General features: G+C 34.8%; 4 protein-coding genes across 10 annotated transcripts; 2 read left to right on the forward strand and 2 right to left on the reverse strand.

The window, feature by feature from the left end:
• The first annotated feature begins 685 nt into the window (after window positions 1-685).
• Window positions 686-8694, forward strand: LOC147390079 (uncharacterized). 2 transcript variants are annotated; one of them, XM_086457562.1, is made up of 8 exons: window positions 686-935; window positions 1435-1660; window positions 2690-2903; window positions 4821-4987; window positions 5463-5587; window positions 6357-6417; window positions 7765-7813; window positions 8261-8694. In XM_086457562.1, the coding sequence occupies exons 2-8, from the start codon at window positions 1487-1489 to the stop codon at window positions 8332-8334; spliced, it is 864 nt and encodes a 287-aa protein (XP_086313688.1). In that variant the 5' UTR covers window positions 686-935; window positions 1435-1486; the 3' UTR covers window positions 8335-8694. The 2 variants fall into 2 exon arrangements, with proteins under 2 accessions (XP_086313688.1, XP_086313687.1); XM_086457561.1 differs by having other exon boundaries at window positions 1452-1660.
• A 1506-nt stretch (window positions 8695-10200) lies between these two features.
• On the forward strand, window positions 10201-15598 carry LOC147390080 (nicotinamide/nicotinic acid mononucleotide adenylyltransferase-like). 4 transcript variants are annotated; one of them, XR_015170337.1, is made up of 11 exons: window positions 10201-10305; window positions 10475-10556; window positions 11046-11119; window positions 11447-11532; window positions 12205-12288; window positions 13744-13828; window positions 14336-14415; window positions 14704-14805; window positions 15042-15223; window positions 15308-15366; window positions 15464-15539. XR_015170337.1 is itself a non-coding variant. In XM_086417443.1 (10 exons), the coding sequence occupies exons 1-10, from the start codon at window positions 10221-10223 to the stop codon at window positions 15564-15566; spliced, it is 840 nt and encodes a 279-aa protein (XP_086273569.1). In that variant the 5' UTR covers window positions 10201-10220; the 3' UTR covers window positions 15567-15598. The 4 variants fall into 4 exon arrangements, 2 of the variants coding, with proteins under 2 accessions (XP_086273569.1, XP_086273570.1); XR_015170336.1 differs by having other exon boundaries at window positions 14704-15223; XM_086417443.1 differs by lacking the exon at window positions 15042-15223 and having other exon boundaries at window positions 15464-15598.
• Window positions 15599-16823: 1225 nt separating this feature from the next.
• Window positions 16824-20978, reverse strand: LOC147390081 (uncharacterized). 3 transcript variants are annotated; one of them, XR_015182478.1, is made up of 3 exons: window positions 18632-20939; window positions 18455-18538; window positions 16824-17293 (listed from the first exon to the last, which is right to left on the reverse strand). XR_015182478.1 is itself a non-coding variant. In XM_086457205.1 (3 exons), exon 2 carries the CDS (start codon window positions 20676-20678, stop codon window positions 18675-18677), a length of 2004 nt encoding a protein of 667 aa, XP_086313331.1. In that variant the 5' UTR covers window positions 20679-20694; window positions 20821-20978; the 3' UTR covers window positions 16824-17293; window positions 18632-18674. The 3 variants fall into 3 exon arrangements, 2 of the variants coding, with proteins under 2 accessions (XP_086313331.1, XP_086313332.1); XM_086457205.1 differs by lacking the exon at window positions 18455-18538 and having other exon boundaries at window positions 18632-20694; window positions 20821-20978; XM_086457206.1 differs by lacking the exon at window positions 18455-18538 and having other exon boundaries at window positions 18632-20728; window positions 20821-20949.
• A 2928-nt stretch (window positions 20979-23906) lies between these two features.
• On the reverse strand, window positions 23907-25878 carry LOC147390082 (uncharacterized). Its single transcript, XM_086457266.1, has 3 exons — window positions 25706-25878; window positions 25527-25596; window positions 23907-24217 (listed from the first exon to the last, which is right to left on the reverse strand). The coding sequence occupies exons 1-3, from the start codon at window positions 25845-25847 to the stop codon at window positions 24073-24075; spliced, it is 357 nt and encodes a 118-aa protein (XP_086313392.1). The 5' UTR covers window positions 25848-25878; the 3' UTR covers window positions 23907-24072.
• Window positions 25879-26034: the final 156 nt, after the last annotated feature.

A 26034-nucleotide genomic window follows, 5' to 3' on the forward strand; every position in this document is an offset into this window, starting at 1 on the left:
TGTAGTGTCCCACTATTGGCTTTGTATGATTGATTATTTGGTTCATCTCCATCTAAAATGTGGGACCTTCTCCACCTCTTTATATCAGAAAACAATAAATTAAATTACCTCACTCAAGCTGATAATCAACCTCTCATATATATATAAACACACCAAGTTCCAAGTGAGAAAAACTCATAACCCTCATCCCCGGATTTCAATGACATGTTATCATCGCCCTCCTCCTAGCTAACATGTCATTGAGGGAGCATTTGCAGGAATAAAAGTAGTAGCCTTACAGCTAAAAACGATGGAAGAGGGACCATTGCATCAGCTCGTGCAATAGATGATATTTTTGAAATTTTCATCCAAGTCAATAAAACTTGATCGAGTCAATCTGGATTTTGTAGATTTTGATTAAAATAATTAATTTTTTTTAATTTAAATATTTATTATATAAATAAAATGTGATTTTATAACAAAATAATTTCTAATCTATCTTGTTTTATAAAAAAAATTATAATTATTTTAATCTAAATATGAATGATGCTGAAGTAACAGTCTGAGGGAGAGGGACATTGGTATGCATTGAACCATAGATGCTGTCATCGAGATGTATGGGAACTGTAGATCTTTTCATCGAGATACGAGTAAAAAACATCCATGGACGACACGACACGACACGACACGACAAACCGAATTTTGAAACCATGCTACACTACAGTCTACAGACTACAGATCTGCGAAGCACTCGTCTTCTTCATCCTGATCGTCTTCTACGGAACCCGAAAGGTTGGGTTGTCGTCTTCTTCACTGTTTTCGAATTCTACAGAACCCGAAAGTCAATCAGGAACGATTCTCGAACCCTAAGAAATCGCGAAGATCGAACCCTTCTTCAACCCGAAAGGTTGCAGACTCGATCTCTCTCGCTCTTGTCTGCTACAGAAAACCCTAAGGTAACCCTTCTCTCTCATAGTCCTCTCTCTTACTCTCTGTTAATCCACGATTACTCACTACTATATGAAAATTTCGCTCTCTACCATCGTCATTTGCTATGTTTTCCCAATCGAAACAATTTGCTTCTATAATTTGATTTTGGTTTGCTTACTGTTAATATTTGTATATATAATAATCCATGATTAATTTTTCTCTAATTTTCAGATTTAATGTGTTCTAATGATATTCTAGATTTCTTTAATACTTATCTGTAATAATTTGATTTTAACAATAATCCATAATCAAAATATCCTACAATCGGAAACAAATGCCCCCCTAAGACTTAGTTATTCCACTTCCACAAATTTGGGTTATCTTTGTTATTCCCCCCTAGACACCCATTTCATATTGTTAATAATGAATGATTTTTTTTAAAGTTATTTATTAATTTGTGCAATTTAACTGAAAATGTTAATTTCTGTGCAAATTTTGATATTATTATTGGTTTTATATGTTTAGTTATTTATTTTTTGAAGGAATAGGAGAAAACCCAATCAATAAAAACTCAAAAATGGTAATGAGATGGGGAAGAGGGATTGCCCATCTCTCCAAACGTGGATTACAAAGCCACGAAGCTGGAAAAGAATTTTGTTTCTCCTACCGAAACTATTTCAAGGTTGCTGGAGCTGCTGCTGTTGCATCTACACTTGATTCTCCTGTTACGGGGTTCTCAGGCAAATCAGAGGTATGAATGGAAGACCATCTATTTGAGTTTCTAGAATATATCCAACCACGTTTGAGATTTTGGTCTTTTAGTATGTATGAATTGGGTTTATTAATTGATGTTTGGTTATCTATTGGCTGGAGTTAGCAATGTTCCTTCTTTGCTGTATAGATTATACTGATACCTTTATTGTTATTTAATTTTTAAGAGATCATCTTGTTTCTTACATTGGGTATCAAATCATATTCTATCCTACACCCTATCCCTACTCAAATCATATTTTATCTTACACCCTATCCCTACTCAAATCATATTTTATCTTGCACCCTATTCCTTACATTGGGTATCAAATCATAATATATCTTACACCCTATTCCTTGTTTTTGTTTGTTTTTTTAATTTTTTGCTTCATCTAAGGAGTGCATGATGGATGGTCATATGTATTGCATGTTGGACGCCACCTAGAACCAAATTGTGGCCATCAACACCTGTCTCATTGCCTTTGTTCCATCATTACACTTCCCAAACACAGGTGTTACCATTACAAATGGGGGTTCTAACTAGACTTAGGTTTGTACTTTGGAGGTCAAGAGGTGAGACCCTATTAGGTGTTCCTAGTATTGGTGTGTGTATCTCTCATTCATCCCGATGAAATCTTAGCGTAAAATGAAGGCATAAAACCTACCCACTGACAACAAACACCTACCAAGAGACGACAATCATCATCCTTGATTGACCACACAAATGGAGTATTGACAGATGCATTTTTTTTTGGTGTTCCAAGGTCATTATCTTGGCTTGTCATGGTACCTTGATGAATATTTTGATTAAGTTTATCTATATTTATTTAAATTTCATCCCATGGTTTACCTGCATTAAAGTTAAAATACATCTAATCTAATGTCATATCATCTATATTATGGTTACCAGATGTGCACTCTTTACCTTGCTTCAAACACTATGCTAACTGTCATTATTTGTTGATATATATTATACTTTTCAAAAAACTGTCATTATTTGTTGATGATCAACTTTCTTATGCTTTGATAGGTTAATCTAAATAAAATGTTTTGGGCTAAGCCTCGTTCATTGGCTTTGGCTCCAGACTCAGCTTTGAGAATAGAAGAGCCAAAATATGAGGGCATCCGGCGTACTATCTTCAAGCTATTGCTGTTTTATAGTAAACAAAGTAAATCCATTCGAGGAGCAAATGTGGTATATCGGCGTGTCATATCACAAGTTGATAAACCTGCCATTTACAACGGTATAGCAGTTTTTATCCCTTTATTTATATGTGTGTGGATATCAGTATGAGAAATGGGGATTTGGCCTTTTGTTTCCCAAAATTTAGGCCTTACAAGTACAGGAATTCTATTCAAATCTTTATACCATGGTTTATTTATATTTTAGCTTGTCTAAGCTAAGTATCACTTTTCTGTGTTTATATCATGCCAAAGGCAAGGAAAACTGCTAAAGTTTTTATAGTAAGACTTGTTATAGATGCTAGTCAGACACTTCTATTGACGAGACAAACAAAAAGAATTTTAAGAGCAGAGTTTTAAAACCCGGATTGGACCGGCTGGCCGGAATGGATCAGATTGGACCTGCAAGCCTTCACATGTTGACCGATTTTAAAAACCCATTTCTGAGAAAAATTGGATGACCCATCCAGGTTTATTGGTTGCAATGATGACCAGTTGGTTCAATGAAGAGGTAGGTCTAAATGAAACCTAATTAACTTTAAAGCATAAAAAATAATGGGTTAGAAAAATGTAATTTTTAAATATTTTGATTTTGTTACACAATAGTTAGTATTACTCATTTCCTATTAATATCAATATTTATTCTTATTTAATTAGAATTTTTTCAGTTTTTTTTTCTAGTTTTTGTAATCTATTTAATAATGTAATATATCACTTTTGGATCGGGCTGGTTTGACTTGTCGATCCGACTGGTTTGCATTGGCCTGGCCAGTCAATCTGGTCAACGACTGGTCCAAATTTTAAAACATGGTTACAAGTTAATAAAATAAATAATACTAAATATACATGAGAAAATATATTGTAGGACCACTTATCTAAATGGTAAGACCTTGGGAGGTTGTTCTCAAGGTCATAGGTTCAAACCCATTGAACCCCTTCTTATACTAAAAAGACAAAAAATAGCTTGCTCAGCAAAAATAAATAAAAATGCACAAGTTTCACGTGTGTGTGGGGTGTGGAGTGGAGTTCTAATGACATTGCATGTGGAGTAAAGTAAACCTAAGAATGGACTGTGGAATTTTTTCAATATGCTATCTTCATTTGATAAGGTTATAAATGTCAAAATGACCTGAGGATGATCTTCTTGATGCAAACATTACCCTCTCTAAAGATCTCCATGTGGGCCTTATTAACCTGTGTTGTAATATTCTGACCCTCATACATATAAGATAATGGTTTTCTTATGGTCTTAGAATGTTTTGGATGTAATATCTTAGTTCGACCAAGGTCTAAAGAAAATCGTGGAATGTATCGGGTTTGTCTTAGAATGTTATGGGTTGTTTTGCTTGAGGCTGTTTTCTCTTGACCAAGAGAATACCTTGAGACGAGATTTTAAACTGTGGTCAAGATATAATTTACATTACTTATTATAGCTTTTTTCCACTCTTTTGGCAACCTCCAACCCCTCTTATCTTGTATGGAGATTATATATTTGAGCCACACTAGGAAAATTACAAGTAGTGTGAATTAAGTCCAAATCTTTAATCTTTGGTTTGTTAGTTCCATATGCCATGGTTGGGGTTAATGTTGAATGTTGGATGGCCAACACATCCTATGATGAATAGCTACTTTAAGAGCCAACAACATGTATTTTTGTATACATAACCAGTTATATGTAATGTGCCTTCTATGTTATCTTGAGATTTCATGTGAGATTTGTTGATATTGGATAATATCCGGTCCTCCATAAACTTCATATTTGGTATGAGAGCAGCATCTCTACAATTCAATAGAGACCACAATTTCATTATACTTCTAGGCCCTTGTTATGAAATCTTACACCATGGTTTATATGATAAGGACTTGTTTTGGCCTTTTCATGTCGAATTTACTAGATTACATTTTGGTGAGATATTATATAACTTTCATCATTCTCTTTTTATAATGGTTTAATTTTGTACTTTCTCTCTGACATGCAGTATTTAACTTGGAGAAATCCTTTAAGACGACATTTTCATTGCTTGTAATTCATATGTGGCTTTGCTTACGCCGCCTGAAAGAGGAGGGAAAAGAAGGTGTTGAATTCGGGCAATACGTGTATGAGATTTACAATCATGATGTAGAGCTGAGAGTATCTAAGGCCGGGGTTAGTGATCATTTCCTTGTTGTTGATTAAATTGATTTGGAATTTAGTATAGTTTAACCTAATGTCACTTGGCTTAGCTTTATAATGTTTCCGGATACCAAATTATTAGCATCCTTCTTGTTGTTTATAGAAATGTCAAACTTGCATTTTGAATATTCAGTCGGTTGAGTTTCTGGGTTGTAATACCATGAAGCTGGGTAAAAACCAACCTTGACTAGGGTTAAACTCGGTGAACCTAGGGTAAATGAACTCTAGAGAATATTTAAGGGCATCCACCAATGCAGGATATTTGACCTGTAATCAAAATAGCTTTAACTTTGTATTATAACGTTGTTTCTTGTGTCTTCTGTAACTTTTTAATTGGTTGTCTTCAAGCAAACTGTTTTGTGTTTTTGAATTTGTTCAAAATGAAAAAATAACAATAACACATCTGATCTAATTTACGGTGTGTTTTCTTTTCAACATTAAATCACAGGTTAATTTACTGTTGAGTAGATGGATGAAGGATTTGGAGAAGATATTCTATGGGAACATTGTTGCATATGATACTGCCATGCTTCCTGAAGCTATACAGGATGAGCTTCCAAATGCAATTTGGAGGTAAGACAGCTCTCTGAGTGATGGTTCAGCATTATTTCTACATTAATCTCTGAGGTAGTGTTGAATTGAACTCCATATACTTATTAGTATCAAGGGAAAACTTTGAACTGGTTTTCTTTGAGGTTAATAATCTAGTTAAATATGAGCTTTAGCTCTTCCATTCCCTTAAAAATATTTTGTTGTTCTTTTCAGAAGCCTTGTGATTTTTTTTAGGGAAAATAGATCAAATACTAATAAATAAAGAATTCCATAAAACTCTTCTATTCCCCTTCTGCACGACATTATAGAAGGCTCTCAACAAAGTGCACATCCCTTTGTTTCATCTGCTCTGTGTATGTCTTGTCAACCTGGGTTTATGCCTCATCATTCAGGTTTTTCTGTTTTTTAAGGTTTCCTGAAACAACTAAAAGGGAAATTTTATATTTTCCTTCCTTACTTCAGAGTTCTTAAGTTTTCCACCTTTTTTACCTTTTGGGCCTACTTTGTTGTCTGTACGCACAGACAAAATCCTCACATGGACGCTTCTTTGAGAAAATGTTGATTTTGACAAAAGGGATAGGTGGAAAAATTTCCAAACCATGTGTAAATTTCTTCTATTTATAACTCATTTAGAAGCCATTATTGTATAATTATTGTACTTTCAAAATTTATAATTAGTGACGAAAACCTCATAACCAAGTCTCTCTAAGTGAAGTTTGTAGTGTCTTGACCCTGGAAATGATATCTGCATGTACAAACAATGTCACAATACTTATGCGTGCTGTTTCAGGAATGTATTCTCTGATGATGGTTCACAGATGCCAAATGATGCTGCATCACATACAGCTCAGGTATAATCTTATTTTGCACTTCTCTATGTCGGTTACAATGAAAGCTGTACAGTTCAACATTTGGGATTCGTTTTGAAAAAGACTTTGGTGACTTAAGTCACCAAAGTTCCATGACCATACATCCATGTGGTACCTAAAAACATGATTGGATGCCACATGGATCTAATGCACATAATTTGAAGTACTCTAAAGAAAAGAAACTTAAAAAAAAAAAGATGAGGCATTCATTTTAGAGTCTAGTGGCCATTCATTTTCAAAGCGCCTTTGATCAGGCAAAATGAAGTTTTTTTCTTTTTTTTCCTTTTAAAAATAATAATCTAATCATTGCCATGAACTCTGAAGGTATGGGGTGTTATTTAGGCCAACATGACAGTCCGTGTGGGCTCAAACAATGTTAGTTAGGGTGGAAGTGTGACTATTTTAGTCATGCTAGCCTAACTTTTTTTTTTATTGATCCCATGCACGCTGATGTAAAATAAGAAATATAAGTTGCTTATTGGGTAGACCTTAAGTTCTGGCTACCAGTACCAGTAGCAGTACTGTTGTAGTGATTGAGACTACCATCTAATGGTTAGGAATATCCACCTGTGGTTCTCATCACCCTGAGTGCACACCAAATGTAGCACTGTCATTACGATTTACTTGATACGTACCCTGGATTTCCTCGATTTATTAATGGAAAATTTTGACTGTGGACCTTACCGTTCTATCCACAATAGCTTGAATGTTCAATTAAATGCACCTCTTAGATAGGGTCACGGCCCAAAAACCTTACCGACCAGACGGGCGGAGCTAGGAAGGAGCTGGTGGGGGCAATTGCCCCCTCAGAACGTTGAGACACCCCTATATTTTCAACTAATTACATACCCTATTTGTCCCCACTCCCTCACCTCTCTCCCCATTTGCCTCCACACCCTCACCTCCCTTCAATTTTTGCGCCCCCCCCTCCCTTTTCAATTTTTTGTTGATGACATTGCCTCTTGACCGGGGCTTCTCATATACTAGTTGGAAATGACTTAAATATCCTTTTCTTCAACTTCTAACCAAAAACGTCTAAATTTCTCCCTAAAACCATTCATCTTCAAGTTCTTCAACCATACAACTAACCATAGTTTGCCCCCACTACAAGAAAATCCCGGCTCCGCCCCTGCGACCAGAAGGTCCTACCTTATTTTATGTGCAATGATTCAAAAGAAGCAGTTTTTCTATTGATAGGATCTTTATCAGTGTGATTTTTCTCATATACTAGAGCTGTCCTTTTATATGCTTTTTAAAAGGTGAGGGCGAGGCTACTGTTCTTATATGCATTTAAGCCTAATTTTGCCACATTTTCTTCTATGTTTTCAGGCCATGGCAAGGTATGCTCGCAGGGAATCTAGTTGCCTATCATTAACAGGTAATAATGTCTTGGCTTACCAAATATTTTGAATTCTTCCTCTTGTATCAAGCACACATGGATGAGGCTATATGGATGGTGCCAATGGCATGCTAACATCTTTGGTGGGCTTATCATTTTATACTAACTGTTGAAATGATTGTTTGATACATCATTTAAAGTTTTGTACAATCTCAGAAATTTTCAACCGAAATATTCTGGTTTCGACCGAGAATGAAACGAAACATTGTCCCCAAAACATTCAATGTTTGAATGTTTTGGGGTTTCAAGATAGTCTGGTGTTTTCTCCTAACCGAGACATTGCCTTGATATGGGATTCTAAACCTTTGTTTGATTTCTCCTTGGCGAGAGACGTGAAATGGCGAGTTCTTCCACCCCTTGACATGTCTGCCTCATACTCCAACATTGTTTCTTGACATAATTGTGGTGTTGTCTTTGAATGTGCAGACAAGGAAGCTATATTTTCTGGCAACTTCATGTTCTCCTCATTAGAGGACCCATTACCTGATTCAATGAGGTGAAAATACAATTCGTGTTACAGGAGTTTCAAACGGAGCACTTTTAGATGAATAATTGTATAGATTCAAGTTTTAGTACTAGAAAATATGTTTTCTTCAAAAGGCAATTTAGCGAATAAATGGCTTGGCACATTTTTACTAGGATTCATCCGACTTGGAAGTAAATTCTTTCATTATTATTGGATTGATATGTATTTTCAGGGGCTTGAACTTCTTTGTATTTTTGGGAGGCTTGGTGCAAGGCCTTTTGATCCTTTTTTTTTTTTTTTTCCTCTTTTAGTTTTTTATTTTATTTTTAATAGCCAATGGGGGTCATAACACTACTTACATATATTGAAATTCATACCAATTTAGATCTGATTATTTATTATCTTTCCACCATCCAAAAAGAAACTTAGAGTGCTTCCTGGTTCTTTAGACTCAAGGGCTCCTTGGACCACCATTAGGGTAGCAATTAGGGTGGGTTGGTAATCAACCTGTGCCCAACCCACACTTGGCAAACACCAACACATGCTGATGACCAACCCGACCTTGGGCAGGAAAAGCTCAACCCGAGGCCAACTCCATAAATTTAGTAATGCATGAATTTATCTTTAATAAAGATCAAGTCCTATGTGAAGAAAAAAAATATATAAAATTTACAATTATTTGTCTTGAAACTATATTTCAGAAGTTTACATAAATGAAATTATAAACCAATGTGAAGAAGATTACGATTAAATAAAGTTTGAAATGGGAATCGTGAATGAGAAAGAAGCAAGGATATTTATTATTTATGCTCATATTAGGTTCGGGCAAACTGAGGTCTATGCCTGAACCCAACCCGATTTGAGTCAATTAAAATTTTTTTTGCCCGAACCCTAACTAAGTATGCCCAAGTTTGGTTTTGCACATCTTTATATTATATATGTTTGTTTAAATATAGGAATTATGTAGATCATCTACATCAAATTGGGTTTGGTCTGATCCGGACCTGATTTGATTGTTATTGGATGGTGCTTTGATATCCGATAAATACCCAATCCGTTAAGAGACCTATCCAATACTTATCAGATCCTTAATGGATTGGTACAAAATGGACAGCTCTACTAATGGCAATCCTATATGAAAATAGAGAGAGATGGCACTAAACAATTCATCAACCGGGACAAGCAAAATCTAATGAGTGAAGCATAGAGGACAAACAACAAAAACTCTAAACAAAACTTCATTTTTGGAATTTGTAGGATGAAGAAGATCTTGCAAAGGCGCAATTTGGTCCAGAATTGTCAAACCGTCACACCATAGTTACAGTTTTGTTTATTAGATTGGATTGGCTTGCTCGAGCAAGAATCATCACAAACACCAAACCCAAAGTCTTTCTTGTCTTCTTCGCTCTCCAACTTAGTTAGATCAAAACATCTCTAAGAAAAAGTATTTATATGAAGTTAGATTCATGGTTTTAAGTCTTGTCCGAGACCAAGACCGAGATGACTTGTTCGATATGTCTCTGTATAGTCCACCAACTAAATTGATAGACAAGTTAAATGTATCCGATGAAGTTTAAAATCATGATTCATTTGTCTTATTGTTGAACAAGATGACTCAAACATATCAGAAAACTTGTTCGAGAGGAATGACGAAACTAGCCGTCGAAATAAGTTTTAAAACCATGGTTAGATTAGAGAGAGTCATCAAATCTGCAAGTGTGGGACAGCACACATGCTTACAAAGTTGAAAAAAAAAAGAGTATAGGGTGAAATACCCATTTTGCCACTACCACAAAGGCATATAGGTAAGGAGTATTTAGGAATTTGGACTCTCTCTCTCTCTCTAGATTAATAGTTTTACGAAAGATAAAAATAAAAATAAAAATAAATTGAAGAATTTTCGGGACCCATGTTGATTTCATGTCTTTTCGAAAACTAAACCAGTTTTATATATTGGATTTTGGATCATGCCCAAGGGGTGAGATTATTTCTGTCATTTTCTCGGGTAATCTTTGCACTTTTCTTATTTTCTTCACTGAGGAATTAACTCTTCATTGAATGCTTTGCTTAATTTCTACAACAAACTTGATTGTTTTTCCCTTCTTTACAAATGATCCATTTTTCTTTGATTGAAAGTTGAAAACTTTACTGTATAAAGGTTAATTTTGTTTCAGAAATCATGGATATTCCACTGCCATTAAATAAATTATCATTGGGATCAATGGCTCAAGATGCTTCATTGGATACTGTAACAAAGTGAGTTTGTTTGTTTGTTTGGGTTTCACCATATTTCTCATGTTGAAATGCTTTTGATTTGTTCTCATTGACCTAGAATGGGTTTATTAGTTGTTTTCAAGTGCTATTGTTTTGTATCTTTTTTCGAAAAACACTGGTTTATTTCTATATTGAATTCATTACCATCTAATATTGTAAAATTTTTAAAATCTTAGGCACATTACAAGCTAATCTTTTAGAAAGAATATCAAATTTTGATATATGAAAATGAATTGAAGAACCACTAGCAAGGCTTTTCCGTATTTGGGTATCAGAGATATATAAGGTGGGGTCGTTTGGACATTGGGATGCTCACTGTTTTGTGCCATATCTTAGCTATTCGCAATTTCCTTAATAGGAATCAAGTTCAATTGGTGCACACACACTCAATGGATTTTCATGCCCATATAGCTACTATAGGATTGCAATTTTCATTTTTGACTGAATTTTTTTCCTCTCTTGTTAAACTAGGGACGTGATTTGCGTTGTATTAGTATCAACTGGAAGTTTCAATCCTCCTACTTCTATGCATTTACACATGTTTGGTAAGTTATGTACTTGTTTTCTTTTTTTCTTTCTTAGCTTTCATCATTTAATCATCTAAATATTGTGCCAACTATTTAGTGTTGGCTACATGAACATTTTCCTTCATTCCATTCTATTCAATGCCATGTATTCCTCTGTGGAGAATGTGTAACTATTCCTTAATGTTAAAAATAACGTTCAGTTTATGTCTAGTTAATTATATTGTGCCTTTAATGTGAGTATTGGAGCTATAGGGTGTAATAAAGATTCATCGTAGAATCTAAACTTTATTGATTATAATAGTACTTATTATCTTTAGGTAACACAAATTCTATTTTGATGCTTAGAGCTGGCAAGAGATGCATTGAATTCAGAAGGTTATTTTGTTATTGGAGGCTACATGTCACCTGTGAATGATGCATACAAGAAGAGGGTATGTGTCTTTTTGTAGCATCCCATCAACATATGCAAATATTAGTTTTTGAGTTGTGTCTCATTTTTCTTGTGAGTACTAATATTACAATCCTTTAAATCCATGTCATGGGTTCGAATGGATGTTTTGGTCAAAGAAAGGACCAAAACATTTCCCAAGAAAGGAATGAAACATTCCCAAAATAGTTTGAAATATCCTCCAAAACCATGGTAAAATACGGTGAAATTTTTTTGTTTTATGTTATAAAATAAATCTTACAACAATTCATATTAATATATATCACACTTTACATGTTTTTATGCACCGGTAAATATCTTTATCAAGTTTGATTCCATTAAGTATATGTAATGTTATTAGGATATAATAACATATACAAAAAATGGGGGGTGGGGACTTCTCAATGACATCATATGAGCCAAGATTCAAAATTTCGTCTCAATGTAATGTTTATAATAACGAAAAACTAGGCTATGCACTGGCCTTGGGTATGACTTGGGCTAGGATTTAACGTGGTTTGATCGGCCTCGTCACTTGTTGGGTTAGCTTGGGCCTAGCCTTGGTTGGATTGGGCTTGCTTATATCGGTCTAATAGTATATACTGTTACTCTCCAGGTTTAAATATCATCACAATAATACAAAGCACAATGTCCAAGTGTTATTTTCTTTCTGCAGGGCCTTATATCTGCTGAACATCGAATTCAGTTGTGTGATCTTGCTTGCAAAAGCTCATCTTTTGTAATGGTGGATTCATGGGAGGTAATTTTTTACACCTAACAAAATTTCTTTGTTTTTTGGCTAAAATAATGATTTAGTTATATTGACAAGCATCATTTCATGGTTGTGATAATGTACCAATGTATTTGTTGGTATCCCAAGTTCCAACTTCTATACATTTTTTTTCTACATTATGATTGAGAATGAAAACAATTCTAAAGGAAGATGTATTTATTAAGGAACTTACCCGCTGAAGGTAGAAGATCCATTTACATGGGGATTGCTAAGCCTTTTGATTTATTACTGAATTAAAGGTTGCAATGCAATCAAGTGTTTTGGGTTCTTGAACTTTTTTCAGTTATAGATCAATCATTTTGTAATATACTAATCCCCAATGAACATCACTCTTATGCATCAATTCAGATTCTTTAAATCGCTTACGAACTCCAACCTTAGAACTAGCACATAAACATTAATTATACACTAAAATACACGTTGATACAATAGCAGTGTTAAGCTCTGTCAAATGACTAATGCATGATCATTGCAAGAATAAGTGTGACCTTGCAAGTACTCGAAACCTTAGGAAAGATCCCTTAAGTTAATTCTGCTTTGTTTGGAACTGTTGTCCCAGTGGAGGTATTTTCCATCAGTTATCATTGTCTGTGCCCAATCCCATGTAGGTAATTCCCCCTTTTTTTTTTTTTTTCTTTTTCTTACTTTCAGAAGTTTCAATTAGTACATACAACTATACAAGTAACTGGCTGGATCCATAATGGAAATTGATTTATCAAATAGATGCTTTGCATTAACTCTCTAGAGTAAAATCTTGTATTGAAAACCAACTACATTTTCCTATGGGCCAAGAAATTGAACTCTTGGCAGACATGGGAAATCCAGTTGAAGGTCCATGCTAATTGCTATGCACGTTATCTTGTAAGAGCTTGATTTTTTTTAACAATCGTTCTGAATTATAGGTAGTAGGTACATATATTCATAATCCTTGTAAGCAGCTGTTTATAGATTCTTGAGATTATTCAATGGAATCTTGGCCAAGGATTCCAGTTGGAACCAGATCAATGCTTCAAAACAACTCAATATCATGGCATGATTAGGCTGTGCGTGAGCTGGCTTTTGATTAGTGTGTTCCCATTAAAGGAAATCCACCAAGTTTCAAGATTGGGATACCAAAAAATAAAAAATAAGATGGTCTGTTTCTGAATTTTAATATGGATGTATGATTAACCACATGAGCTATCGACTTGTGGGTTCAAGTTCTCCAAAGTCATGAAGTTGTTCTGTAATAATAATGGTTCATCTCATTATGTGATTGATGCTGGAATGTTGAGTGGGTTTGTCTATCCACAGGCGTATGCCCCCCAACCCTATCTTTTGGAGTCTAGGATTGGTAAATGATAAAGCTATAACAACTTCCAAGCGAGCATTTCTGTAAATAATCTTACTACTGTTCTAAAATTACTAATATTTCTTTTGCAGGCAAACCAAAGTAGCTACCAACGCACTTTGACCATTTTGGCTAGAATCCAGAGTTGCTTGTGTGAAAATGGATCAATTTCCAGAGGTTTTTTTTTTTTTTTTTTCCTCATTAATGTGCATTTGATATTACTTAATAGTGGAAATCTCCTTACTACCATTCTGCATACTCTTCATCTTGTTAAGTCTTGAAGCAGTTAGTGCAAATTGTGAACTACTTTGGTCTTATCAGTATTGAATTTCTTTTTTTTTTCGTTTGATGACGCAAAATTTTCTTTTGACTTTGGGCCCATTAGTTCTTTTGATACCTTGTTGGTCCCTTTTAATTGTTCATCCATGATGAGATAATCTTATTAGAGTGTTTTTAAGTTGATAACTGTTGCTTTATTTGCTACCATGAACTGTTGTTCTCTTGCTGTAAAGTATACATCTCTAATTTCTGTCGATGACATTTCATTTTCAAATGTCATTATTAATGAATGTGGCTTATCATGTAATAGGCATAATCAGAATACGAATGCATTTATAGTTGATTTTTATTTAATTTTTATTTTTGGGTGGAATGTGACCTATTGCTTTTTTGTTTTCCTTGTAGAATCCCTCAAAGTCATGCTTGTCTGTGGTTCTGATCTACTTGAATCTTTTGGTATTCCTGGTGCTTGGATTCGTGAACAGGTATATCTCTGTATACGTATATTTCCTTCTTTTTTTCATTTGTTTTTTCCAATGTGTTCTTCCATGAACACACTGCTTTCTTAGGACACTAAAATGAACCAATCAGCAGACCTGGAATGTAGGACTCTGTCTATGATCAACTCAAGGAAATGCTTTTGTCCTAAAATGGTGTTTGAGAATGTCTTCCTTTCTCTTTCAATAAGAAAAACAAAATTTTCTCTTTATTTAGAACCTTTAAGGTTAGCTGGAAAATATTACTGATCAAATAGTCCTCTATAATTTGTACAGGTTCAGACTATATGCAAAGATTATGGTATTGTCTGCATTCGTAGGGAAGGCAAAAACATTGAGAAAATCATATCTGCTGATGAAATTTTGAATGAATATAAGGTAATAATAAGAATCTTTGGTGGTTCCATAATTTTTTTATTTTTTTTTTAAGTTTACTATGATGGACTCCCAAATTTCATGATGGATATGGGTGTCTGTGCTCTGTATGCAACACTCAGTGTACATATGTATACTCTTGTCAATCAGGGTTTTATTGACTGGTTACCACGTCGATAAGGCTATGGTCCCAAAAGTTTGTCAATAACCATATCTGATTCATGAACATGTTTTAGCAGTTGTAAATATTTTCATTTCCAACTGTTCGAAAGCAAAACACACACATGCGCAATTGATAGAGCAATTAGGATTGTCTGGTCAATGCAATTAAGGGACATACATGACTGTATCCAAGAGATGCTCCATCTATTATTGGATCTTACTTGATGTGCGATGAGCAGCACACGTCCATTGATTTCAGGTAGAGCCAAAGAACCAGTTTTCAATATTTTACTTCCTTGAGAACTAATACCATTCTAAATTTCATGCCTATTTATTTCATCAGAATAACATCAAAGTAGTGGATGAACTTGTACCTAACCAGATCAGCTCGACAAGAGTAAGGTAAATGATTTTTCTATTTATTCCCAACATGCATGAGATAAATAACATGTTTGGTTGAAAGAGGACCGTCTTTTATTCTTTTTGTTAATCTTTTCAGGGAATGCATTTCAAGAGGGTTATCGGTCAAATATCTTATTGCGGATGAAGTAATTGATTATATAAAGGAACAATGCCTGTACTTGAATCCAAATGAAAAATGATCCCTTTATGAGTATTAAATTGCATACCAACCTCCCAGAAATTGATTAGTAACACTAATTGTATATCTACATATTAAGCATTAATGGCGTTATAATGATGTAAACTCTAACTGCAATCTACATTTTAAGAAAATAAAGACGCTTAATTAATCATGTAAGCTCATATCCCTGTGTAACTCAAGTCGATCTTACATAAGAGTTCGGCAACTTTTCAAGGCACTTAGTCATTTATAAGCCTGACTCGAGCTTGTTTCTGACTACACTAGGCATTGTCGAACTTGGGTGTGTTCTGAACTTGATTTATATGTTTCTGCAAGAATTCCCTTTTTTTTTTTTTTTTTTTTTGGGGGGGGGGGGGGGGGGGGTTCATTAAATTCAATACGGAATAGAATTACGAATGGATTAAGTTGATTGCATTGTAAGCATTGCTCCATTTTATATCTAAGATAGTGTCAGTGTGTAGATCAAAGGGCAAAAGAACTCCATATGTGAAAATTTGTTGGTTGCATTACATTTATGATAACCAAGTTTTTAGAATCTTTGATTCCACTCAAGAGCTCACATACCTTCAACCTGCTAGGGTTCACAAAACATCGCTCCTTCTTCTTGGTAAAAATAATCATTTTGATTAAGTAAAGGGAAAGCACATCATCCTATTGCACATTTATTTTCATGTATATAATTATAAAGTTATCTGTGTTTTTTAGAGCTAATTGTAAATGAGAAACCTCAATTTTCATGATATGCACGACTAAGTTAAATTCAGTTTTCATCTCCTTTGAAGTGAAGTAACTGCCGATATAAGTGGGATGATTGATCTGATTCCACGATTGACTGTACAAGTGACTGCAATGGCACTGATTCTACCTCCCTCTAATTTTGATCTGGCTAGCAACTTGTCGATGAAGTGACGTTGATTCCTACCTTCCTTGCAGGATTACCCTGACTTCTTTACTCATCATTGTTTATTTACTTTGGTGAAGTAACCTTGAGAAGGCTTTTCTAACCTCAACCAACTCCAAAACACCACCATCATACATACATGGAGAACATCAAAACCTTTCTGAATAAGGTGATCTATTAAGTGATTAAAATCACCATTAAATATTTTCCATATGATCACATCATCAATTGCATAAACACCCAATACATCGAATTTTAAAGAACATGCAGTGGGCAATTTTATTTACAATCCAAAAAAATAAAAATAAAAGTGATAAAAGGAACACACCTCATCACGAAGTAGAAAATATGGTGTATAAAATTTCCTAATCGGGTAAGTATTGTACTAATCTTCAATAAATCCGTTGCAAATTACATGGTCAACATCATCAATAAACAATAATGATACAATAGAAAAATAAAATCATGCATCCTCTGTCCTACATGCTCTTACACATAATGAAACATTATCTTCTACAAAAACTACAACATTGCACATTCCATCTTCAAAACCATCATCATCCCTCAAGCATTTCAGGTTTGTCTAAGGCTATTTAACCAAATAAAATGTGTAGACGTAAATATCTGTTTGAAGTCAAAACAAAAAGAAAAAAAGAAAGAAAAAGAGAAATCTACATCTACATCAATAATCCTGGAAAAGTGGAAAATCCATGACTCCTTGTGTCGAGTTTTAGGCTTCTTTTCTATCTGAGGTCCAACAAAGAGAGGTGCAAAGCAGCCACACAATTTCCTCACTTCTTCTCTAATTTCAAGTGCCCTTCAAACTGCAGATAGACTCAACAGGTTAAAGTGATACTAAATAATTACATTCCAATTAGAAATTATAGAAGAAGAGCAATAATAGGTTTAAGTCCCAACCATAGAAAAATGGGACAGTATTTGTAAAGTGCTAAGACAAAACTAGACAGAGCTATAATAGAAAACAATTGTGGAAAAAGTAGTTAAAAGATAATGAAATTGATTCTCCGACAAAAAATGCCAATTCTGTAACTCTTTCAGTTGTAATTAATGCCTACAACTAATTAGATGTGAATATAATAAGTTGAGTGGGCAAAGCTCATAGAGAAAGCCATGGAGTGCTGTCACATCATAAACTAATGAATGTGGCTGCATCTTGGGTTTGAGCCCACAAGTATCAAGTAAAGTGTCGCAGTCTTGCTCAAACCACAATTCTGTGTCCATCGAGCACAGATTTGGAACATTTTAGATATATAATCTGGGAGAGACAACCATGAATAGGTCTAAAAAACAACTAGCACTTACGAAACAACAATTCACAAAAGGTTAATATAATTAGAGCCTTATGGAAAGAGGTAATGGTTTGCCACTTATATGGTAAAATGGAAAAGAACATGGGAATATGAAATTCCATTTAAAACAAAAGCATGACATACTCTACCTCAATAAAAACCAAAAAGCATGACATAAGAAAGGATCAAAGGGATAATATGAAAGAAAACAACGGAGGCAGTGTGGAGAGACATCATACATATTGAAAATGAGGCACCAGATGAATATAATTCATTCAATGTATCTTTCTTTTAATGTTGATAATCCTATCAACTGTTTAGATTTAATGTAGCCTCCTTTTCTCCTTCACCGCACATTTTTGATAGTATTGATGAGAAGAGAATAATTGAATTAAGCATCACACTTCCTATTTTCAAAGAAGCTGACTTACAGACACCTTTTTTGGCAATAAAATCAACTGAACTTGTGAGTTTGAATGAATTAAAACATTTCCAATGCTCAAAATATTAAAAAAACTAACTTTAAACTAATAAAAAGAGGCAATACATAATGAAATTAAATTTTACAGAGCATGAAGATATGATCTTCTAATACCATGTGCACAAATGCTGCATACCAGATTACTAAGACACAATTAAACAAAACTATAAGAGCCTATTAGATTTAGAACTTACTTTTTCCATTATGAAAATGACACCACAATCTCTCAGAGAGAGAACTAGGGAAATGAAGCCATAAAACATATCAATTGAGGGCCACTGTCAACAAATCCAGAAACCCCAAAAATACGACATAATGAAAAGTGTGCACAACCAGATGATTCCACAGTTTATTCAGTTTCTGTTTCTTACCCTAAATAACAAAGCAGTCTGCAAGGAATTGCAAATCATTTGGTCATTCCGAGGGTAGCCGACGCCTCTTCTCATACTCAACATCCCTTGACCTTGAACGCCGGTCATTCTCACGTGATAGCCGTGACTTGCTGTGAGAACTTGATGGCCGACCTCTGTCCCACTCATTGTCATACTCTAAATCACGCTCCTTGTATCTATGATGATCCACGTATCTGTCTCGTTCCTCTCTATAACGATCATGATCCCGATCTCGATCTCTATCATATTCCCGATCCCGATCTCTATCATATTCTCGTTCCCCCCGATCCCTGTCCCGGTTTCGACCTGTTTCTCTGTCATCACGATACCTTCGTTCGGACCACTCCTGATCATGACCAACATCTCTTTCCCTTGGCACATCCCTATCTGAACCAGGCTCTCTATCATCTCGATACCTCCTGTCAGTAGACCCAGACCAATCCCGCTCTGAGGTTCTATCTTTTTCCTTCATCGTATTAGGCCATCCCCCTCTTTCATGGCTTACATCTCCATACTGATGGTCTGACACAGCATCCTCACCATAACTAGAGTCTCCTGCTCTGACACCAGGCTCCTCACTACCCCATCCGGCCGCATTTGGATCTGACCACATCCCCATGCCTTGTCCCTCAACACCAGTTGTTGGCATCATTCCCATTCCATTGGTGGGCATGCCTCTCCCAAAGAAAGCAGGATTTACATGAGGAGCCACCCCAGGCAAACCCACACCACCCACAGGGGGGAATGACGGCATCATTCCCGAAAAAGGAGGCATGGGTGCAGCTGGAAAACCTCCATAACCACCCATTCTCGCCATGTGTGCTCCGTAAGATGGATCGAATCCTTGACCCATCATTGTTTGAGGATGCATTGGTGGAGCCACTGCAAGAGCTGGCCCAAACCCATTGCTACCACCATTGCCCATTATACCCCTTCCACCCATTCCACCAATTCTATTCCTAATCTGCCCAACTTGTCCTCTATTTCCCATTCCCTGAGCATTACCTCTTCCCCAGTTGCCCCTCCCATAGTTTCTACCCCCATCACCACCTTGAAAATTCCCGCCCGCTGAAACATTACCACCACCGCCACTTCTTCCTCCAACATCACCCACTCCCCTTCTCCCTTGAGCAAGATTTGGTTGTGTCATCGTCTGATTCTTGTTTAACTGTGCTTCTCCCATTCTCCTAACAGTATAAGGTGAAGCATAAGCTACAACACACGGCCGCCCATTAAAAATATGCCCATTCATTCCTTCCTTACATGCTGTCGCTGTAGCAGGATCATAGAACTCAACCTGACAATACCCTTTTGATTTACCACTAGCCTTCTCATCAAAAAATTTCACCTCCTTCACAATTCCATACTTGGATAGCTCTGCCTCAAGTTCAGCATCAGTAGTCCACCAATGCAAATCACCCACATAAAGAATAGTCCCACCACCACCACCGCCACTCACATTCCCACCATTATTAACATTCACATTGCCCATTCCACCTCCACCACCTTGTCTCACATACCCCTCATTCCCTACACCAAATCCATGTGATTGCTGAACAATCCTCTGAGATGGCACACTATTTGGAACGCTATTATGAACTTCTCCTTCACCCATTTTCGCCGATGACTGACCCAATTCAACCCTAATTCCACCTCCACCACCTGGAACAGACCCCGAACTCTTTGATGCAAACTCATTCCCTCTAAGCCCTAAATCTTGGTAACCCTCTAATCTAGGAGGAACCCCAGAAACACCCATATCCTTCTCAACCTTCCCTTCTCCACCACCACCAACAACAACTCCAGGGATCAAAACCCCGGTTGACTCAGCACCCGACTCGATCTTCTTCTCAACTTCTTGCTTAGACTCCAAATCTTCATTCCTACGAAGAGATTGAAGGAAACCCTCGCCCACGTTCACATCGTTATAGAGATCTTCGTAATCGTCATCTTCTTCCCCTAAAAACACCTCATCTGCAACGGCTGAGATCGCTTCGTTTCGATCTCTACCATCACCTTCATCCATGGCCTTCTTTCAAGATCTTACATAGAAATTCCTTTCAGTTCTAGGGTTTTCTAATCCAAATTTTAGGTACACAAATAAATAAAAAAAACAGAAACTACAATTAAAAAACAGAGATCAGATCATACAAGATTAGATTTCTTACCTTGAAATAGGAAAATTTTCGGTAGAGAGACTCAGAGAGATGACTCGCTTCGAAGATTGAAGAAAACCCTAAAACCCAAAAAACGAAATATTTCTGCGGGCAAATCACAATAACCTATGGGCGGGAGAATTATATAACCGGCACACTTAAGCACTATAAACATACCTTGACTCGAGTTGTGGGTCTAATAGATTTTTGATGAAAATACCAACGGTCATGATTGTCCAATCAGTTTCTGTTTGATCCATTTACAAATACATATGTGAAGTCTAGAATTCTCCATCAGTTGCGTTTGTACTAAAAACTTATTTATTGCACACGTGCCACAGTATAACGAGATGCACGGTTGTTCCATGTGGGAATGTGGGCCCAGGAATTGTCCTGTGGTTTCTGGATTTGGTTTAAATGTACTACACGTGTTCTTCGAATTCGACCTCTCTATAAAACGAATCAGACCGAAAATCCGATCCATTCGGATTCAATAATTAAAGGTCTGGATAAGGATGCCTCATGCCTTTCCATATAAATGTAATATATTATATTATATTATATTTCCACTCATTTTCATGCCTAATTAAATTATAAGTTTTCTGATTTGAGGCCCACAAAGCCAAGTTAAAGCCCAACCAAGGTTGCCATATACGCCAACTCAGAAAATACTTTTACAAGGTGTACCAGAACACATAAGAAAAGTTTTCATTTGAAATTTAGCTTATAATTTTGACAAAAATTAAATAAATTATAATTATAACTAATAATAATAAGGTTTTGATAAATTGTGGACTCGGATAGGCCTTTTGAGTAGTGTTATTAGGACCATATAGTTAATAGGCTGATTAGTATCGAATCGTTTGTAACCAAAACCAAACTCGGGCCATTGACAGCCCTATTTGCTTCACTATAAGTTTGAAATACCAGAGGTAGAGGGGCTGAAATTACTGAATGTTTCCCCTTCCTTGGCACCCTAATTGGGTTTGGAAAAGTGATGATTTGGGGATTTTCGGATCTCGAATATCAATTGATGCTCCCTATCAAACAAAGAGCTAATATTATTTTCATGGTGATTTAGGCATGCCCCTCTACATTTTGATTAATATTAGAAATACCCTTGTGTTTTTAAACGAATCACATGCCCCTTTGACCTAGGTTTTGTGAAAGAGGCTAATAGAAAAGACTACCTTGTCTTTATAAAATTAAAAAAAGAGAGAGAGAGAGAGAGGGATGTACTTGGCACACCTAACTGTTGCATTTTTATTACAAAAATTCTCTTACAGATAACTCCAAGGGAACATTATTACTTTATGAAATTTATTATCAACATACATTGAAGTGGGGGATTCACGTCATAAAATTCAAATCAACGATGTTAATTTATTGCTTAGCCGAATCAATTTGTGACATCCAAAAACACGATATGACGCAACAGGATTATTAAAGTATCAAAAATCAAAAGGTTAATTTTCAAAGTTTTTAGCTATCCATTTTCAACACTTACGATCAAGCTAAAAAGGAATTTATTATTATTATTATTATTATAAATCTGAATTTTTGCATGATATCTAGAAGACTGAAGTGTTGGATTAAAAATTTGATGATCCATGTGGGACCAATGACCCTTGGTAAGATTTGAAATCTATCTAAGTTAGTCATGCTAACCTTATTCACAAAGTAAGGTTTATTCACATAACAAACTTGATAAGGTAGGGGAGTTTTTATAATAAAATTGCAACAGATAGACCTGCCCAGTAAATCTCTCAAATTATAAAATAAAATAAAATAAAATAAAAACCTTAATTTTTATCTAATGAAATCTGCCATTTTCAATCTATCAAATCATAAAAAATAATAAAAATTATCATAAAACTGATAAGTGACTAAGAAAATATGTAAATATTTTTCAGAAATGAAAATACGAACACTTAAATATTAAATAGTGGGTTTCACCTTAAATTAAATCGTGGGTCCCATCGTCATGCACAATATATCTTTTCGCATTTTATGTTGTTACATATGTGCAACGTCTTAAATGTATTTTTGCAAGTGTTTCTCTCGGTAAGCCCATGACATGTTCATTTTCTTGAAAAATTCACACCTATTTCATTTCTTAGACATTATTTATGAAAAACAAACAATATTTCATTTTTCTTCAATGCATGCAAGTTTCATTTATAATTCATTTGTTTATTTTTTATTTTTATATAAGTATTATATAACCCATTGCTTTCTTAAGAGTTTATTGTCATTCTCAATGATATTATTAAGAACAAACATTTCCTTAACTAATGAGATATTGAAGGAAACTAAAATACCAATTGCGCACAAAGTAAAGTGTTATAAAATATCATAATTATGACACTTTGCTTATTAAGTCATTCTGCCATGTATCAATTAGGACTTAAATTTAATTTTTTATCATCATCGAATTTCAAACTTAAAAGAGAGCAGTTCTCATAATTTGTTATTAATTTATTGTACATGCAATTGCATTATTCAAAGATATAGCGAACGGGGCTCGTGAATACAATGCATATAACAAAGGAATACTTCCTTTATGGCCCCAAAATCACCATGCCCCACTGGGATAACTCATATACATTATAAACATTTATATACTTCTTTATATTCTTCTTATATTGTTTCTCTTTCTATAAAAATAATATTAGATGAGGTTGTTCTATGTGAGATTCATCGATGACACTAGAACACCATCGAAATTGAACAAGAATTAGTATTGCAGGGCCATCATTAGTTTGCAATATCAAGTCTAAATTTAAATAGCCAACACAAGACAAACGTGTATATTGTTTGTTTGGTATTGATATTAAGATAGGTTAAGTTTTCATGCCCAAATCACACAAGATGTTATATCCCTAAATAATCATCTAAAAAATCTTAGTACACATCAAATTGTGAGATCCAAAAACATCATTCAGTGCCACGGGTTCTAGAGGACATAAATCTGAATACCTTTGAATGAAAAATTCAAAAAAAATTATTTTTCACTGATAGATTTTAGTTTTAAATTTTGGGAGATCAGTCCGTTTTCTACACATAAATAAAACATATTATAGGGAAAAACTTTGGGGTAGTTGAAAAAATTTAGATTATGAGAATAAAATTACATCAAAATTAACATTTAGAGGTGTGAAAGCATATAATACACATCTGATATTTGGATGGATAATTGAGTTGGAGGAATTGGACAACGGCATCAGAACACGCAGATGTTGCTCTCATCAATAATAATAATCTTCATCTGACGGGCACTTTGATCCAACCATTAGCGAAAGCAATGGCTAATATCACAAAAGGAGTAGACATACCAAATATGATGATGTAAGGTAAGGGTGTCTTCATGGGATTCTCTCCTTCTCTTTCTCCCGCTGTCAACCAATACCTACATACAGATGCAAAATACATGTTAGCTACTAAGAGACGGCGCACCTTCTAATCAAGTATTGGTATCACTTCTAAATGTTTTCTGTAAAAGAATATGATGCATGAGATACATTATGTCATTATAAATGTATCTCAAGTTAATGGTGAAAAATAATATATGTAACAATATCAATTAAGATATACTAATGCTAAGGTGACATTCGATTTATTACGATTCACACATTTTTGACGTGGTGATGCACGCATAACCATAGGTGCTTTTTACTTGTATCTTGAAAAAGACACATCTACAATTCGCAATAAAATCCCAATGTCACCTGGCACAACTCATTAAGATATTCTACATTAGGATGTATTAATAAATTATAATATTTATACAATGATATTTTCATATCTTGGTTGATACAATCTTTATAAATACCCTAAAAAAGCTTCCTGTATTATTCATCCAAGAATTTTCCATAAAACCATTTCTTCTTCATTTTCATAAATAAATTCTTAAATAACTGATATAAAAAAATATTAAGAACCACATGATTAAAATAATTAGAATACAGATTACTGGGCATTGCAAAAGATTTTAATTGAAATTAAATATCAAACTTCAATAGTTAATAATTGGTTGTCTTAATTATCATAGTTTTTTTATTAGCCGGGAAAGAAATTAATAAGACATTGTAGAATAATTTAAATATTAATTTTACGATTTGATAAAATTAACTAATAATGGATGTCATTGGATACTATATCAAAAAGAGCTTACTACTTACTAGTGGATATAAAACATTGCAAATGATTCGAGGATGTGATTCATGCTTCCTTATTTAGAGCTGCTATTGGCAACCCCAACTTTTACTCATTGCCTCCCAATTAAAAATAAAGAAAATAAATGAATGGATGAGAAAATAAGTAAAGTTGGGGTGCCAATAGAAGCTCTCTCCTTTCTTTATTTATTTAAGATTTTACATGAGCCTAATCATAGCTGCAAACAACTACTAAAATTGTAAAACTGACTGTTACGTTGTCGAGAAAATAATTTGAGCCAAACCTTTGTAAGGTTTGAATAGTGTGGTGTGATAAATAATTTAAGAAATTGGGATGTAATAAGTAAAAGTTGGGGTGCCAATAGCAACTCTCATATATTTTAATCTATTAATTTAATTATTTTATTATTATTTTTAATTCCAGTTTAACGAACATGAGGAGAAATAAAAGCACTAAATTTAGTACTTTTCCAAATCATGCAGAAAATTACTAAACTAATAAAAAATTTAACTAAAAGAAAGAAAAGCCAAGAAAATGTTTACTGTTCAGGTTCTTCTTCTCTAGTGATGAACTTTTTCTTCCCTGCTTTCTTGATTTCTCCATCTCCCCCACCTACAAAACCCAGTTATCATCAAATCCACACACATGGCCAACAACACACATATAGAAATAAAATAAAAATAGCAGAATTAATCATGAAAGATAGAGCTTATAATCTTACCTAAATTTGCATGAATCTTGAAATCATGAGATCTTCTTTTAGGTGAACAAAAGCAAGTGTAAGTGTAAGGGAGAGTATTTGATAATGGGTGTGAAAGGAGAAAAGGAATAGTGGTAGCAGAGGAAAGAGTCATCTTAGCCATTTTTCTTTCCCTGAGACCTTAGCCATCACCTATATCAAATATTATATATGTGGATATGGGTGAGTATTGAGGTTTTAGGAGACTAACCTTATCTATTCATGAAATGACAAACATGCCCATCTCTCAGTTGCAGACTCACACACAAGGGAAAATGTTTTGGTGAGAGAACATAGCATCATCCTTGATG

This window comes from Akebia trifoliata, chromosome 11 (genome assembly GCF_017979445.1).
Source record: "Akebia trifoliata isolate Shusen 1 chromosome 11, ASM1797944v1, whole genome shotgun sequence".
NCBI classification, from domain to species: Eukaryota; Viridiplantae; Streptophyta; class Magnoliopsida; order Ranunculales; family Lardizabalaceae; genus Akebia; species Akebia trifoliata.

Excerpts from the sequence above, each read along its gene's own strand:
- LOC147390079 (XM_086457562.1), top strand. The coding sequence starts at position 1,487 with ATGGTAATGAGATGGGGAAGAGGGATTGCCCATCTCTCCAAACGTGGA. Across the intron at positions 1,661-2,689 it reads GGTTCTCAGGCAAATCAGAG|GTTAATCTAAATAAAATGTT; the intron begins GTATGAATGGAA and ends ATGCTTTGATAG. Across the intron at positions 6,418-7,764 it reads CTGCATCACATACAGCTCAG|GCCATGGCAAGGTATGCTCG; the intron begins GTATAATCTTAT and ends CTATGTTTTCAG.
- LOC147390081 (XM_086457205.1), bottom strand. The coding sequence starts at position 20,678 with ATGGATGAAGGTGATGGTAGAGATCGAAACGAAGCGATCTCAGCCGTT.
- LOC147390082 (XM_086457266.1), bottom strand. The coding sequence starts at position 25,847 with ATGGCTAAGATGACTCTTTCCTCTGCTACCACTATTCCTTTTCTCCTT. Across the intron at positions 25,597-25,705 it reads CAAGATTCATGCAAATTTAG|GTGGGGGAGATGGAGAAATC; the intron begins GTAAGATTATAA and ends TGGGTTTTGTAG. Across the intron at positions 24,218-25,526 it reads AGAGAAGAAGAACCTGAACA|GTATTGGTTGACAGCGGGAG; the intron begins GTAAACATTTTC and ends ATCTGTATGTAG.
- LOC147390080 (XM_086417443.1), top strand. The coding sequence starts at position 10,221 with ATGTCTTTTCGAAAACTAAACCAGTTTTATATATTGGATTTTGGATCA. Across the intron at positions 10,306-10,474 it reads TATTTCTGTCATTTTCTCGG|AAATCATGGATATTCCACTG; the intron begins GTAATCTTTGCA and ends ATTTTGTTTCAG. Across the intron at positions 11,120-11,446 it reads TATGCATTTACACATGTTTG|AGCTGGCAAGAGATGCATTG; the intron begins GTAAGTTATGTA and ends TTTGATGCTTAG.